General features: G+C 70.3%; 1 protein-coding gene across 2 annotated transcripts; it reads left to right on the forward strand.

Annotated features, from left to right (window-relative positions):
- The first annotated feature begins 8386 nt into the window (after positions 1–8386).
- PPP1R1B (protein phosphatase 1 regulatory inhibitor subunit 1B) lies at positions 8387–14369 on the forward strand. 2 transcript variants are annotated; one of them, XM_074562296.1, is made up of 8 exons: positions 8387–9748; positions 11007–11067; positions 11615–11637; positions 12119–12194; positions 12370–12498; positions 13374–13445; positions 13730–13879; positions 13979–14369. In XM_074562296.1, the coding sequence occupies exons 1-8, from the start codon at positions 8387–8389 to the stop codon at positions 14065–14067; spliced, it is 1962 nt and encodes a 653-aa protein (XP_074418397.1). In that variant the 3' UTR covers positions 14068–14369. The 2 variants fall into 2 exon arrangements, with proteins under 2 accessions (XP_074418397.1, XP_074418398.1); XM_074562297.1 differs by having other exon boundaries at positions 9419–9748; positions 13377–13445.
- The last annotated feature ends 144 nt before the right edge of the window (positions 14370–14513 follow it).

Raw genomic sequence — 14513 nt, forward strand, 5'->3', positions numbered from 1 at the left:
GAATGTCAGCCGAGGGGACGAGAGCGGCGGGAGCGGGAGCCCAGCCTGTCCCCGTCCCCGCTGTCTTCGGGGACGAAGTGGGCCCCGGAGCAGCTCTCCCTCGTGGGACCCGTCCCTGGGCATCTTCCCGTCACCGGGTGAGCAGGGCCTCGTCTGCGGGTGGGGGTCCATGGGGGACGGGGATGGGGGTGGGGGTGCCCTGCCTGTTCCTGTGTCCCTAAAGGTCCCTGCGACGGGGCCGGCAGGGTCATGGGGGGGCTGGGGAGCCTGGGAGAGGGAAGCTGACGGTGGAGGGAAACTGAGGCAGGGAGGGAAGAATGGGGCGGTCCTGACTCAGCCAGGATCGGGGGCGGGGGGAGCTTTCAGTGAACCCTCTCTTGCGGCAGGGGGACGGGGAGGTGCCGTGCCGGCCCCAGGGCTGCGGTGCTGGTGCCGAGCAAAGCCCCCGTCGCCGTGGGGTGACGGCTTCACCTCCCCCGGCCGGATCCTGCCCCCGGGGCAGCCGCACCCCCCGACCCATCCGCCGGGGACTCGTCCTGCGGTTTTTAAGACACACGGTGTTAATTAAGCAAACGACGTCCTGGGGATTGTCCGGTGGGAAACTGCCGGAGCCACGGATGCGCACGGGGCTGGGGATGGAGGGTCCCAGGGCGGGAGGACGGGTGGCCCCAGGGGACTTGTCGTTCCCCACCTCATGCTCCTTTGTCACCCGTCGGTCACTGGCTTCGCCCCTGCTGGGGTCGGATGCTCTTTGGGGACCGTGGAGGAGCTGGGACAGGGGGACCCTGGCCTGAGACCCAGAGCCGGAGGGGGCTGCCATTGTGCCACCAGCAGAGCCGGCTGCTGATGAGGTAATAAGGCCACCCTGGTGAGGTCACAACAGGCTGTGACATCACAACCACCGGACTGTGATGTCACAAGGCCCCAGGAGCGGACAGGAGGCCCCCTGTGGCCACAGCATCCCCCCCATGGCTGCCCTGGCCACGTCGCGGGGGGGGCACACAGGGCCAGCACACAGCCCAGCGGTGGCACCGGCGTGGGCACGGCGCGGCGCGGCTGAACGAGCGCTGCTGGCACCGGCCCCCAGCCCCCCCGCGGCAGATGGCGTCCGCTTGGGCCCGTTTCAGGGAGACGGCGGGGCGCAGTGGCGGGGGGACGTGGTGCGCGGGGGCGGCGGGGGCTGCCTGCAGCCACGTCCCCCTCCATCGCCCCCCTCGCCTGTGCCCCTCTGCGCTGGTGTCCCCCAAACCAAGGCGGCCGGTGGCTCTCCCAGAAATGCACCGAGTGGCGTCCGGCCTCAGCGGGGTGGGTGGGCACAGGGGCCACAGGGGCCGCAGGAGAGGGGGGACGGGGGTGGCACCAGGGACAAAGGCGAAGGGCCGGATTCAGGGCTGTGGGTGCCAGACCACTCTCTTGGGCGGGGTGGGCTTGGGGCCCCCACCCCTGGGGGCTGATCCAGCCCGGTGCTGCCATGGCGGGGCTCGGCTATCCCTGCCAGCCCCAGAGCATGGGGGGGGACACCCGGTGTCGGGCACTCTGGGGACCTGACCCCCACCCCGGGGTGCTCCCATCCCTGGGGACATCGGGGACCTCCATCCCGCATCCCGGGTGGCTTTGGGGACGCCGAGCCCGGAGCGCGGCACCCCCATCCCAACACCCCGAGCCATCGATGTCGGGGGTGGGAGTGGGGGGGGAGGACCCGGCAGGGAGTGGATTTGGGGGAGTTGGTGTGTGTGTGGGGGGGTGTCTCCATGGCGACAGGGCGCCGATGACGACAGTCACCATGGCGAGGCTGCGTGGCCCGGCCCGTTGCCATGGCGATGCGCCTGGCACTGCCAGTCGCCATGGAGATGGCCGAGGGATGGAGCGGTCCCCATGGCGGGGGCCCAGGGCCAGGCCAGGGCTATGGGGGTCCCCGGGGCTGAATGTGTGCCCTCCGCTCTCCACCCACCCCCCCTCCCCCGCCACCACCACCCTTTCCCACCGCCGCGTCCCACGCGTGGGGCCTCGCGGTGCCCGGCGTGGCGGCGGCGTGGGGCTCGTGCCGCCGCGTGCCGCCGCGTGCCCGGGTTCATTTGCACGAGGCTTTTTCCACTCCAGTTCACACTACCATCTGACAAGCCCAACTTCTCATTTTCAGAGTAATCACTCCACTGCACTAATTGCACATGCAAATATGCAAATTCGTATTAATTAATTACTATACTAATTAGTTCTGTGGTATTTGCGAGTAATAAATCATTCGGAGGGAGCGGGAAGCTGGAGACCTGGCCCATTTACACTTCGCATAAAATTTTAATAGGCGCTCCGGCTGATCCGGGACAGCCGCGCCGCACCGCGCTTAAAGGCGCAGAGCTGGCGTGGCACGGCCTGGCCACGCTGCCCGGCTCGGGGGGCACCGGCCCCCCCGGCCCCGGGGGGCAGGAGGGGACGAGGGGACGGAGGAGAGGGAGGGAAAAGGAAAAAGCGAAGGAAAAAGGCGATGGAGGAGGCGGGGGGAGGTTGGGGGTCTCAAGGGGTGACGCGGTGGCTCTGTGCCCGGCAGCTGCGGTAGCCCTGGGTGTCTCCTGCTGGGGAAACTGAGGCAGGGAGCGAGGTGCCCCCTCCGGGCTCCCCCCACCGCAGCGCCCCGCACCCGGGGGCTCTCCCCCCTGCACCTGGGAGGTGGCTGCTCCCTCCTGGCATGGGGACACCCCCGAGGATGCGGCTACCCCGGGGGGGGTCACCCCGCTCTGCAGCTGCTCCGGCTCCTGCCCAGCCACCGCCGCCGCGCCGGGGACCACCACCACGCCGGCGCTGCCACCCCACCAGCACCGCCGCCACCACGCTGGCACCGCCACCAGGCCGGCACCGCGCAGCCGCTCCCCGCCGCCACCTTTGGGGATTTTGCAAGCCTTTAATTGTCGTAAGCACAGATTAATTAAGCAGCGATAAACACAAACCCATGCATTATTGATGAATAAGGGTGAGTTCAGGTTGGTGCAAACGTTGTAATTAAATATAAACCTCAAGCTGCCCATTGTTAACGTACAAATTACATTACTATTGCGACACGTGTCGGGGCGCGCGCGGCCGGGAAGGGGCTCGTGCCCGGGCACCGCAACCCCGCTGCACCCTCCGGCCCCGGGGAGGGGAGACGGGATGGGGGGGCTGGGAAGGGGGCAGGAGCGGGGACTCCACCGCCCGGCCCCCTCGCCGCGGCCATCCCTGGTTTCACCGCAGCGCCAGGGCCAGGCCCTTCTCCATCCGCATCCGTCCGGGATCCGTGTGCGATGAGGATGCTCCGTGCCAGGCCCAGCACACGCCAAGGGACGCGTCACCAGCTCACGGCCTCGTGGGGACAGCAGCTCCCCTGGGAGAGACGGGGTGTCCCCGCTCGGCGCCCGGCTCCGCTGGCGTGGGGACGTGCACGGGCACCCTGCACGCTCCTGTGCGTGGACACACGCGCACACACACACATATGCACACACATGCACATCCCTGGCACATACACGCGTGCACACGCTTGCACATCCCTGACACACACACACAAACACGCACACACATGCATGCACACACATGCACACACTCCTGTGCGCACATTCGTGTCCCTAGACACACACGTGCACACGCACGTACACACACACACACTCCTGTGCACGCACACGCGTGCCTGCATACGTGCACATCCCTCACACGTACACACACACACTCCTGTGCACACACACGCGTGCCTGCACACGTGCACATCCCTCACACGTACACACACACACTCCTGTGCACGCACACGCGTGCCTGCACACGTGCACATCCCTCACACGTACACACACACACTCCTGTGCACGCACACGCGTGCCTGCACACGTGCCCGCAGACGTAGATGCACACCCACGGCACATCCTCGCCTGCACGCGCTCACACGCGCTCCCGTGCACGCACACGTGCATCCCTGTCTCACAGACACACATGCCCACACCCACGGATACGCTTCCGTGCGCACACACACGCACGTCCCTGACACACACACGCATGCACACACACGTGCATACGCTCCTGTGCACACACACACACTCCTGACACACACACACACACACCCCTGACACACATGTACACCCCTGACACACACACACACCCACCCCTGACACACACACACGCTCCTGACACACATGTACACCCCTGGCACACACACACACACACACCCCTGGCACACACACACACACACCCCTGACACACACACACACACATCCCTGGCACACACACACACCCACCCCTGACACACACATGCACCCCCCTGACACACATGTACACCCCTGACACACACACACATCCCTGGCGCACACACACACACACACCCCTGACACACACACACTCCCCCGCTCTGACACACACACGCACAACCCTGGCACACACGCACATCCCTGACACACACACACCCCCCTGACACCCATGTACACCCCTGACACACACACGCACATCCCTGGCGTGCACACACACACACACCCCTGACACACACACACACACACACACCCCTGGCACACACACCCCTCCCCCCCTGACACACACACGCACATCCCTGGCACACACACACCCACACACACCCCTCTGACACACACACGCACCCCCCTGACACACACACGCACACGCTCCCAGCACACACACACACACACCCCCCGCAGCCCCGGTTCCCACCGCACCAGCACCCACTGAAACGTCCCACCCTGAACAGGGCATCCCCCCCCCCAGCAGGGACCCGTGTCCCCACATCCCCACGTCCCCGTCCCCCTCCCCTGCATGAGCAGAGCCCCCGCCCGGGCACCTTCCCTGCCCAGGGCACGCTCACCCTTATGGGTTTGCACCCGACAGTCCCTTTGTTGGGACCCCCCCCCCATGCCGGGCGCCACCCTCCCTGCCTGCACTGGGGTGTCCCCGACAAACCCCGGCCCCCTGGGCAGCCACATCCCCCGGGGGACCCCGGGGACACCCTCACTGGGACAAGTGACAATGGCACCGGGGGGGGCAAGCGAGCCCGGCTGGCAGCGCGTCCCCGGTTCCCCGCTCGCCCCTCGCCCGGGCGGAGGGTGGGGGGTTGGCAGCTGGTAGCTATTTATTAACCAGTCATGGTTAAATTGGTTTATAAATTAACAGATGTTTTAACTTTATTCTTTCTTCTGGGAATGGAGGCAGCAAACTGGTCTGTGCTGGCGGCCGGGCGCCGGCCGGGCCCCCTCCCCGGGAGGGTCTCATCGATGGGGACGGGGTGGGGGGAGCGGGGCTGGCAGCCCCCCTCCCCTTGCAGCCCACCCTGGCAGGGCACCGGGGGTGACACCGGCACAGGCTTTTGTGTCACCGGGGGTCACACCTCGCTGGGGAAGGGGGCGGATGGGCACTCGGGCTGTGGAGGGCACGTGCTACAGGTGGGTAAACTGAGGCACGGCCGGCACTGATGTCCCCCAGCAAGAGAAGACCCCCCGGGCTGCCTCCCCTGGTCTCCCCTCTGCACCCCCTCCCTCCTCGGGACCTCCGGGCTTTGACCCCCCCATGTCCCCCCACCCCAGGTTCAGACCCTCCCAGGGCGAGCAGCCCCCCGCACCGGGCTCCATGCGCACAGACCCCCCCGAGCTGGTGCATCCCCCACCTGAGTTGGGTGCCCACCCCGGGGGGATTGTCCCAGGACCCCCCAGTGCCCCTCAGCCCCTGTGGCAGCCCCCAGTCCCACCCCGGGGCGCGAGCTTTGGCATGGGCTGGTGGCCGGCGGCTGCCAAGCGGGACGGCTCCAGCCGCGGCTCCGCTCCGGCCACCCTGTGCCAAAGCCCTTGAGCCCGTGCCCAGGCCTGAGCTCGCCGCGCGGCCGTGCCAGCACCGGGGTGGCCGTGCCAGCCCAGCCATGCCAGCTTCGGGCACCGCCATGCCAGCCGCGCTGGGGATGGCATCTGCCATCAGCGGCCACGGGGCCCACGGGCAACGGTTGGGCTGGTGAGGCCACCGGGGCCAGGCCCAGCCCCAGGGGGACATGGGGACACAGCCCCCTCCTCATCCTGCTGGGGTGCGGGGATGGGACCCTCCCTCATCCTGATGGGGACACGGGCCCCCCCATCCTACTGGAGGGGTGGGGTTGAAGCCCCCCATCCCCCTGGGGGTCCAAGGACTCGTCCCCTCCTCACACCGGGGTTGGAGCCCCCCATCTTCCCAGGGATGCGGGGTTGCAGCCCCCCCCCGCCCCGTCGTGCTGGCGTTGGAGCCCCTCCATTGTACTGAGACCATGGGATTGCAGCCCCCCCGCCCTGCATGGTGGGGTTATGGGGGTGCAGCTCCCCCCCCCCCCATTCCTGCAGGGTTGGAGCCCCCCCATCGCGGTGGGGATTTGGGGTTTCAGCCCCCGCCCTGTCCTGCCAGCGCTGCTCGGTGCCTCAGTTTCCCCATGGCACCGAGGGGGTGTCACCCTCACCCCCCCAGTGCTGCTCTGGGCAGTGACATTGGCAGCAGCGGGGTGCCACCGTGGGAGTGTCCAGGTCCCCGGCCCCCCCCATGCAGCCCCATTTGAGGAGGGGGCCGCCCCCACGTCCCCCTTCCCCCCTGCGATGCTCCAGTTTTGTCGCTGGGGGGGGCTCCCAGCAGGGAAAGGGTTAAGGCCCCCGCGGCCCCCCCCCCTCCCCCCCGCTCCCCACCGCCCCCTCGGGCTCCCACGCGTGTTCCCACTCCCGGCACCTCCTCTGCGCCCGGGGGGGCACCGGCCCCCGCCCGCCGGCCCCCGCTGCAGCTCCGGAGGGGTCACGGAGCCCCGGGGGGGGGCGGGGTGTGTGTGTCTCTACCCGGGAGGGCTGCGGCCACGGTGGGTCCTGGGGTGCGGAGCGGGGGGGGGCTCGGGGTGCGCAGCCCGGGGGGAGCTGGGGGGGACCCCGGGAGTCGGGGGGGGACACACACACACACCCCGGGAAGATCCCCCTGCGCACCCCCTCCCGCAGGGCCGGGCAGGGGACCCAGGCGTCCGGAGGGGGATACACAGGGTGGGGAGCACTGGGGGGGGGGGGGGGGGGCCCAGCACCCACCGACACCCCCCCCCCCGGCTTCCCCGGCCGAGCCCCGCCCCTCCATGGCCCCGCCCCCTCCTCCGCACAGGCCCCGCCCCCCGACACTCACCTTTTGGGCCGGCGGCCCCGTGTCCTCTTGTCCCCACGATGCTCCGTCCCCGCCGTGCCCCGTCCCCAGTGCCCTCCTGTCCCCGCCGTGCCCCCTCCCTGGTGCAACCCCCCCACCACGGTGCTCTGTCCCCACCACCCCCCGTCCCCATGGCACCCCATCCCCAGCATACCTTGTCCCCACGATGCCCCGTCCCTGTGGCACCCTGTCCCCACTATGTCCCCTCCCCAAGGTGCCCCAGCCGCGGAGCCCCCGTCCCCCCATTGCAGCCCCATCCACCTCGACGCCCCAGCCCCACGGCACCCTGTCTCTCCGGCCCCGTGTCCGGCCCGATGTCCCCACCGTCGCTCTGCCAGCGGGCAAAGGCTCCTGCTCCTCGCCGGTGCCCGCTGGCGGGGGACGAGGAGGCGAGTGCTGCTTCCCCGAAACCAGCTGCTATATTTACTCTCTCTGCAGGAGGATTCGCTGCTGCGCAGAGCTGCAGCCCCCGCCACACGGCACGGCATGGCACAGCACGGCATGGCATGGCATGGCATGGCACAAGCACCGGTGGCTCTGCCCTTGCCCGCCACGGCGCATCCTGAGTGCCCACAGTGCCAGGATGGGGCTGGCACGGCGAGGAGAGGGGCCATGTGGGGCACACATGCCCGGAGCCACGTGGCACGGAGGGGGCTCGGGCACCGTGTCCCCTCCCCAGCACGGTGCTGAGTGCTGGGCCTGGTGCGGTACCCCCCTGCGCCGAGTTGCGGGTGCCACCGGCGGGCGCAGGCTGCGTGGGTGCGGGCGCGGGCGGCGCGTGCCAATCCCGGGGGGCTGCGGGTGCAGCCGCTGCCGCAGCGCGGGGAGGGGAGGGGACCCGGCCACCCCCTCGCACGGCGCCTTCGCGGGTGGGAGGAACAGGAACGGCAGCGGGAAGGAGCCCGGGAACCTGTTGCCATAACGACGGGGGTCCTGGGCTGGGATGGGGATGCTCAGAGCCCGCCATGGGCACCCCCGGCACAGGGCCAGCCTGGGGTGACCGAGGGACCCCTCGCCCCCTTCCAGTCCCCTCTGTGGGGACGCAGGCTCTGCTGGTGGCCGTCCCTGGGCTGTCCCCACTGTGGGCAGTGCCACGTGGGGCTGCGCTGTGCCACCGGGCCAAGCTTGCCCACCCAGAGCCCGGCTTTGCCAGGCTTTGCCACATTTTGCCAGGCTTTGCCACGCTTTGCCGCGCAGAGCCGGGCTTCGCCGTGCTTTGCCGCGCGGGGCCGGGCGGGCGGGAGGCTGGTCCATGGCACGGTGCCACTCGGGTAAATATTTTGCTGGAGCGATGGCTGCTGGCCCGCGGCCACCCGCAGCCGTTGGAGCACCAGGAGATCCGGGGGCCGGAGCCAGCTCCCGGCTCCCCCTTCCTCAGTTCTCCTCGGAGGCGGCTTCCTCAGCGCCAACGCCACCGCCCCGGCCCTGTCCCCTGGCCAGGACACCCCATGAGGGGACGGGTGCCACTGTGGGGGCTATCGGTGACACCGCCGCCCCCCTCAACAGGGACCCCCCGTCTGTCCCCCTCCGGAGAGGTGCCCTCCGTGCCCGGGTCCCTCCTGGCAGGGCCACGGCAGAGCCTGGCATGTGCAGCGCCAGGCACCGGTGCCAAGCAGTGCCCAGGCAGGAGGTTGCACCCCGGGGAGGGGGGGGGGGGGCGAGATCCCACTTTCCCTGGGGGAAACTTTGGATTTGGTGGAATTTTCCAGCAGGAAATCCACCGAGAGCTGGGGCAGAGCCAGGGCAGCCGGGCACGGTCCCCGGCGAGGGCACAGTCCCCTGCCTCTGGCACACCCTGGTGTCCCCAGGGCTGCGGCTGGTGGCCGTGCGGGAGCCCTGGCACACGGGCGATGGGACATTTTGGGGGGTCCTGTGTCCCCTGGATGCCACCCCTGCAGGAGCAGTGTCCCTGTCCCCTGGGGTGGGAGCAGGGCATTGGTGGGGCACGGAGCAGCTGAGGGGATTTTCCTGCTGCCCCTCTGAGGGTGAGTGCCCCTGTCCCTGTCCCTGTCCCTGTCCCTGTCCCTGTCCCTGTCCCTGCCTGCGGCTTTGCAGGGAAACTGAGGCACGAGGGATGGGGACTCCCGCGGAGGCACCCTTTCCCTTCTCGTCCCCGTCCCGTCCCACCTGGCCACCGCGATCAGGGGACACCCTCCCCACCCCCCCCGGCAGGGAAGGGGTTAAAGGCCCCCCCACGGCTCGGCTGAACCCCCTCGGGGGCTCCCCAAGGGCTCATTACCGCGGCCTCAGCCCCCCTGCCCGTGGGGAGGGGGGGGGGGGGGGGATGAATAATTCAGCGCCTGGTAGGAGACGTGTCCTCCCTCCCTCTCCTTCCTCCTCCTCCTCCTCCTCCTCACCGGCTCTGCCTTCCCCACCTCCCGCCGCTCTCAGTCCTCACCGTACCGAGCCCCGGGTGCTACCGAACTCCGCTCGGCACCGGTGGCAGGGACCCCCCACGACCCCCCCCAACAGCTCCCACCCCCCCCCACCCCCCTCCGTCTCCGGTAGCGGCGGTGACAGCGCGGTCAAGGCCATGGACCCCAAGGACCGCAAGAAGATCCAGTTCTCGGTGCCGGCCCCCCCCAGCCAGCTGGACCCCCGCGCCGTCGAGATGGTGAGGGTGGACATCGGGGTACGGAGGTCACGTCGGGGGGGGGTCCCTCGTCGCCCCGAGGTCACCGGCAGCGCTAGCGCTGCCGGTGACCTCGGGGCGACGAGGGACCCCCCCCGGCGTGACCTGGAGGGATGGAGGGGGACGGGAGAGCCCCAAAGGTGCCGGTGTGAGCTGTGTCCTGCGGGAGGGATGGGGACAGATGGGACGGGATGGGGACAGAGTGGGACGGGAGCGATGGGATGGGAGCGGGAGAGCAGGACGAGGGGGATCGGAGGGGACAGGAGGGAGGGGATGGGACAGAGGGGATGGGACAAGGGGGGTCAGAGGGGACAGAAGGGACAGGAGGGAGGGGATGGGACAAGGGGGATTGGAGCGGACAGAAGGGACAGGAGGGAGGGGGTGGGACAGAGGGGATGGGACAAGGGGGATCAGAGGGGACAGAAGGGACAGGAGGGAGGGGATGGGACAAAGGGGATGGGACAAGGGGGATTGGAGCGGACAGAGGGGACAGGAGGGAGGGGGTGGGAGCGGGAGAGCAGGGCAAGGGGGATCGGAGGGGACAGAGGGGACAGGGAGTGGGACGGGAGGGACAGAGGGGACAGGACTGGATGGGGGACGCAGGACGGGACAGGGGAGAGACGGGGACAGGACGAGAGAGCTCCAAAGTCCCTGCGTGAGCCGTGGTCCCATGGAGGAGAGTCGTACAGGGGGACAGGACAGTGACAGGGACGGGACAGGAGGGATCAGGGATGGGACAGAAGGGAAGGGATGGGACAGAGGGGACAGGATGAGGACAGGGATGGGACAGAGGGGACAGGACACGCTGGGGGACGGCGCAGCCACCCCCAGCGCGTTGTCCCCAGCCTGAGTGGATGTCCCCAGTGCACATCGGACCCAGAGTCCCCGCAGAGGGGCTCTCGTGGGGCTGGGAGAGACTGGGGACACCGTGGGGACCCCAGGATGGGGCTGTGATCCCTCTGTGGGGCACTGTGCCATTCAGTGGGGCTGGCTCAGCAGGGACCCCTGCCCCGGCCGGAGCCGGGTGCCCCTGTCCCCTGCTCCCCGCTGGCAGCCCCGGGCTGGGTGCCCCCCTCCCCGTGCCGGGTGGGTGCATGGCCCCGCACCCGCGCTCACACACACACACGCGCGCTCACACGTGTGCAGGCATGTGCATGGGGTCTCGGTCCTGGGGCGCAGGGCAGGGGACAGGGGACCCCGGGTGTCCCCAGCTGGCCGGTGACACCCCGCTGTGCCCCAGATCCGCCGGCGGAGGCCCACGCCGGCCATGCTCTTCCAGCTCTCCGAGCACTCCTCCCCAGGTGAGCGGGGCAGGGATGGGCACCCGCCGGGGGTGGGACACGGGGCAGGGATGGACGTGGTGGCAGGGAACATCTGGTCCAGGGATGGGAGGTGGTGGCAGGGATGGGACGTGGTGTCACCGATAGGATGGGGTGGCAGGGAGGGGACGTCGTGGCAGGGATGGGATGTGGCGGCAGGGATGGGGTGTGGGGTCATGCATGGCATGGGATGTCTGGGATGGGACATGGTGGCGGGGAGGGGACATGGTGGTGGGGAGGGGACATGGTGGCGGGATGGGATGCGGTGTCACTTATGGTATGGGATGTCAGGGAGGGGACATGGTGGCAGGGAGGGGATGGGGTGTGACATAAGGGATGGGGTGGCAGGATGGGATGCGGTGGCAGGGACGGGACACGGTGGCAGGATGGGACGCAGTGGTAGGTCCCTGGTGGGCAGGGTAACCCCCTCGAGCGGGGGTCCGGGGGTGGGCAGGGACCTGCCCGGCTCCGCTGGGGGCCAGCAGCCCCCGTCCCGCTCACCCCTCTCTCCCTGGCGCTGCCGACCCAGAGGACGAGTCCCTGCCCTACCAGGTGAGTGGGCGCCAGGGCCCCCAGGGTGGCGCTGGGACCCCCGGGGCAGCCCCGCTCCCCCGTCCCGTGGGCACCGGGGGGTTATCGGGGCCCAGCCCAGGCACCCGCCGCCCCGTCCCGACCTGGCCCCGGCGCTTATCGGTCCCCGGGACGCCACGGGCACACGGCGCCAGCGCTGCGGGGACGGGGACACAGAGCCAAGCCAGGCTGTGGCGCTTGGCCGTGGTGCAAACCGTCTCGTGACCATCACGGGGACGCCACCCCAGGGTCCCCAACGCCACATCCCCATGACGGGGTCCCCAGCATGATGTCCCCAACACAGGATCCCCATTGAGGGTCCTCATCCCTGGGAGGTCAAGGGCGGGGGGGGGGGGTCAGCCTTGGGTCCCCTTTGCGAGACCCCTGTCACAGCACCCGGGGGGGGTGCCAGGCTCCTCCGGGGACATCGGGACCCTGGCCCCAACTCTGCTCCCTCCCACAGCGCGCCTCGGGCGAGGGCTGCCTGCTAAAACCAAAGAGGACCAACCCGTGTGCCTACACACCGCCCTCGCTCAAAGGTACCGGCCGAACAGGGAAACTGAGGCACGGGGGCTGTGCGGGGTGGGCTGGGGGCACTGGGTACGCTGGACCACCCCACGCCTCTCCCGGTGCCGCGTGGCTCCGCGGGGAGACCCCAGTGCTCCCAGTGCTCCCAGTGCCCGCAGTGGGGTCCTGACGCCGGTGCCTCCCCAGCGGTGCAGCGCATCGTGCAGTCCCACCTGGAGAGTGGCCTGGGCGGGGGCGACAGCTCCGACGGGGAACCCGATGACGGGGAGCACGAGCTGGCCCGCGCCTGCGACCCCGACAGTGCCCTGGAGCCTGGTGAGGGGGACACAGGACGGGGGACGGGGCTGCTGGAGCCCGGGGGGGAGCATGGGGACAGGGATGCAGGAGCCCAGGGGACATGGGGAGGGGGCTGCTGGAGCCTGGGGGACATCAGGACACAGGGATGGGGCTGCTGGAGCCCGGGGGGGACATGGGGACGGGGTTGCAGGAGCTCAGGGGACATGGGGACAGGGCTACTGGAGCCAGAGGGGGAGATAGGGATGGGGATGCTGGAACCTGGGGGACATGAGGAAGGGGCTGCCAGAGCCTGGAGGATGTGGGGACATGGGGACGGGGCTGCCGGAGCTCGGGAGACATGGGGACAGGATTGTTGGAGCCTGGGGGACACAGGGACAGGGCTGCTGGAGCCAGGGGGGGACATGAGGAGGGGGCTGCTGGAGCCTGGGGGATGTGGGGACATGGAGATGGGGCTGCTGGAGCCCAGGGGAGACGGGGACAGGGCTGCCGGAGGCCAAGGGACATGGGGACAGGATTGCTGGAGCCTGGGATACACGGGGAGACGGGGACGGGGTTGCTGGAGCCCAGGGGACATGGGGACAAGGCTGCCGGAGCCATGGGGATGGAGCTGCCAGAGCCCTGGCGTGCCACCGTCCCCTGCCACCCTCGGGGACAGGGTGGGTGCCCGGGGGGACACAGGCTGCTGCTGCCCAGACCTGCTACACGCTCGCCCCGAGCTAAGCGGGTCCCGCGGGGCCCACCACGTCCCCCCGCCGAGGAAGCGTCACCGTCCCCCGCCGGGGCGGCGCTGACACCAGCCGGACCCCCGGCCGCTGGGCTGCCATGGCGGTGGCCGGCTCCGGCGGTGCCACGCGTGCCGTCCCCTGCCCTCGGCTCATCGCCGCCCGCCCCAGCAGCCCCAGGGAGCCAGGCCAGAGCCGAGCGGAGCTACTTCCCCGCCGGCCCCAAGGCGCACAAGCGGAAAGGTAACGGGATGGGGATGGCAGGGGGGGACAGGGGACGGCGAGGGGACGGGGATGGCGAGTGGATGGGGACGGCGAGTGGATGGGGACAGCGAGTGGATGGGGACAGCGGGGGGACATGGCTGCCCACCCGCCCGCCGCAGCCCCCCATCCCGGGGATGCTGGGTGATGCCGGGGCTCAGGGTGCCGTGCCCCCCCCCCCCCGGCGCTGCCCGGACCTGGGCGGTGGCAGCGGGGTCACCCCGGAGCTGGGGGTCCCCGGGGGCCACCGTCCTCGTTGCCCGCAGGCGGGCAGAAGGTGTCCTTCGCCGGCGGCATAGAGGAGCGCGGCGAGGACCTGAAGTCACTGACGGTGTCGGAGATCCCCGAGGACCCCGAGGGAGCGGAGGGTGACGAGGAGGAGCCGGGACGGGAGCAGGAGGACGGCGGCACCGGGGGTACGCGGGGTGTCACCCTCCGCCCCCCACCCCGTCCCCGGTGGCCCCGTTGCCGGTGGCCCCCCGCGCCTGACCCCGTTGCCGCCTTTCCCTCCCCAGAGCGGCGACACGTCGGCTTCGCCGAGGTGCCCTCACGCCCCATCGGCACCGAGCGCCATTCGCCCACCTTCCCGCTGGGCAACAGTTAGCCACCACCGGGCCACCGGGCTCCCGGCCCGCAGCAGCTTCGCCCGCGCCCCCCGCCTCGCCCCGGCTGCCCCCCATGGCTGCTGCCTGCCCTGCCTGCGCTTCCTCCGCCATGCCCGGCCACCCGGGCCACGCTTGGGTGCCGGGGGTCCCGGCGAGGCCTCGCGTCCCCCCCCAGCACCCGCAACCCCGGCTGCCGGGACCCCCGGGGGCGGCGGGGCCTGGGCCCCCCCCCCGGCTGCTGCCCCCCGGCCCCCGTGGAGCTGAGCCCCCCCCCCGCCCGCAATAAACGGCTGTACAGAGAGGCTGGAGGCTGCTTTTGGGGGGGGCCCTGGGCCCCGTGTTGTTGGGGGGGGACAGCCGGGGGTGTGGGGCAGCGGATGGGGGGTGGGGGGGGGAGTCTGGGTATGGTGGGGGGGCGAGAGAAGGGAGCTATGGGGCAGAGCTA

This window comes from Larus michahellis, chromosome 18, assembly GCF_964199755.1.
Source record: "Larus michahellis chromosome 18, bLarMic1.1, whole genome shotgun sequence".
In the NCBI taxonomy this organism is placed as follows: Eukaryota; Metazoa; Chordata; class Aves; order Charadriiformes; family Laridae; genus Larus; species Larus michahellis.

What these genes read in the sequence shown, in the direction of transcription:
- PPP1R1B (XM_074562296.1), top strand. Translation starts at nt 8,387, where the DNA reads ATGGCACGGTGCCACTCGGGTAAATATTTTGCTGGAGCGATGGCTGCT. An exon ending in CTCCGAGCACTCCTCCCCAG is followed by an intron (nt 11,068 to 11,614) that starts GTGAGCGGGGCA and finishes CTGCCGACCCAG; the next exon opens with AGGACGAGTCCCTGCCCTAC. An exon ending in ACGAGTCCCTGCCCTACCAG is followed by an intron (nt 11,638 to 12,118) that starts GTGAGTGGGCGC and finishes TCCCTCCCACAG; the next exon opens with CGCGCCTCGGGCGAGGGCTG.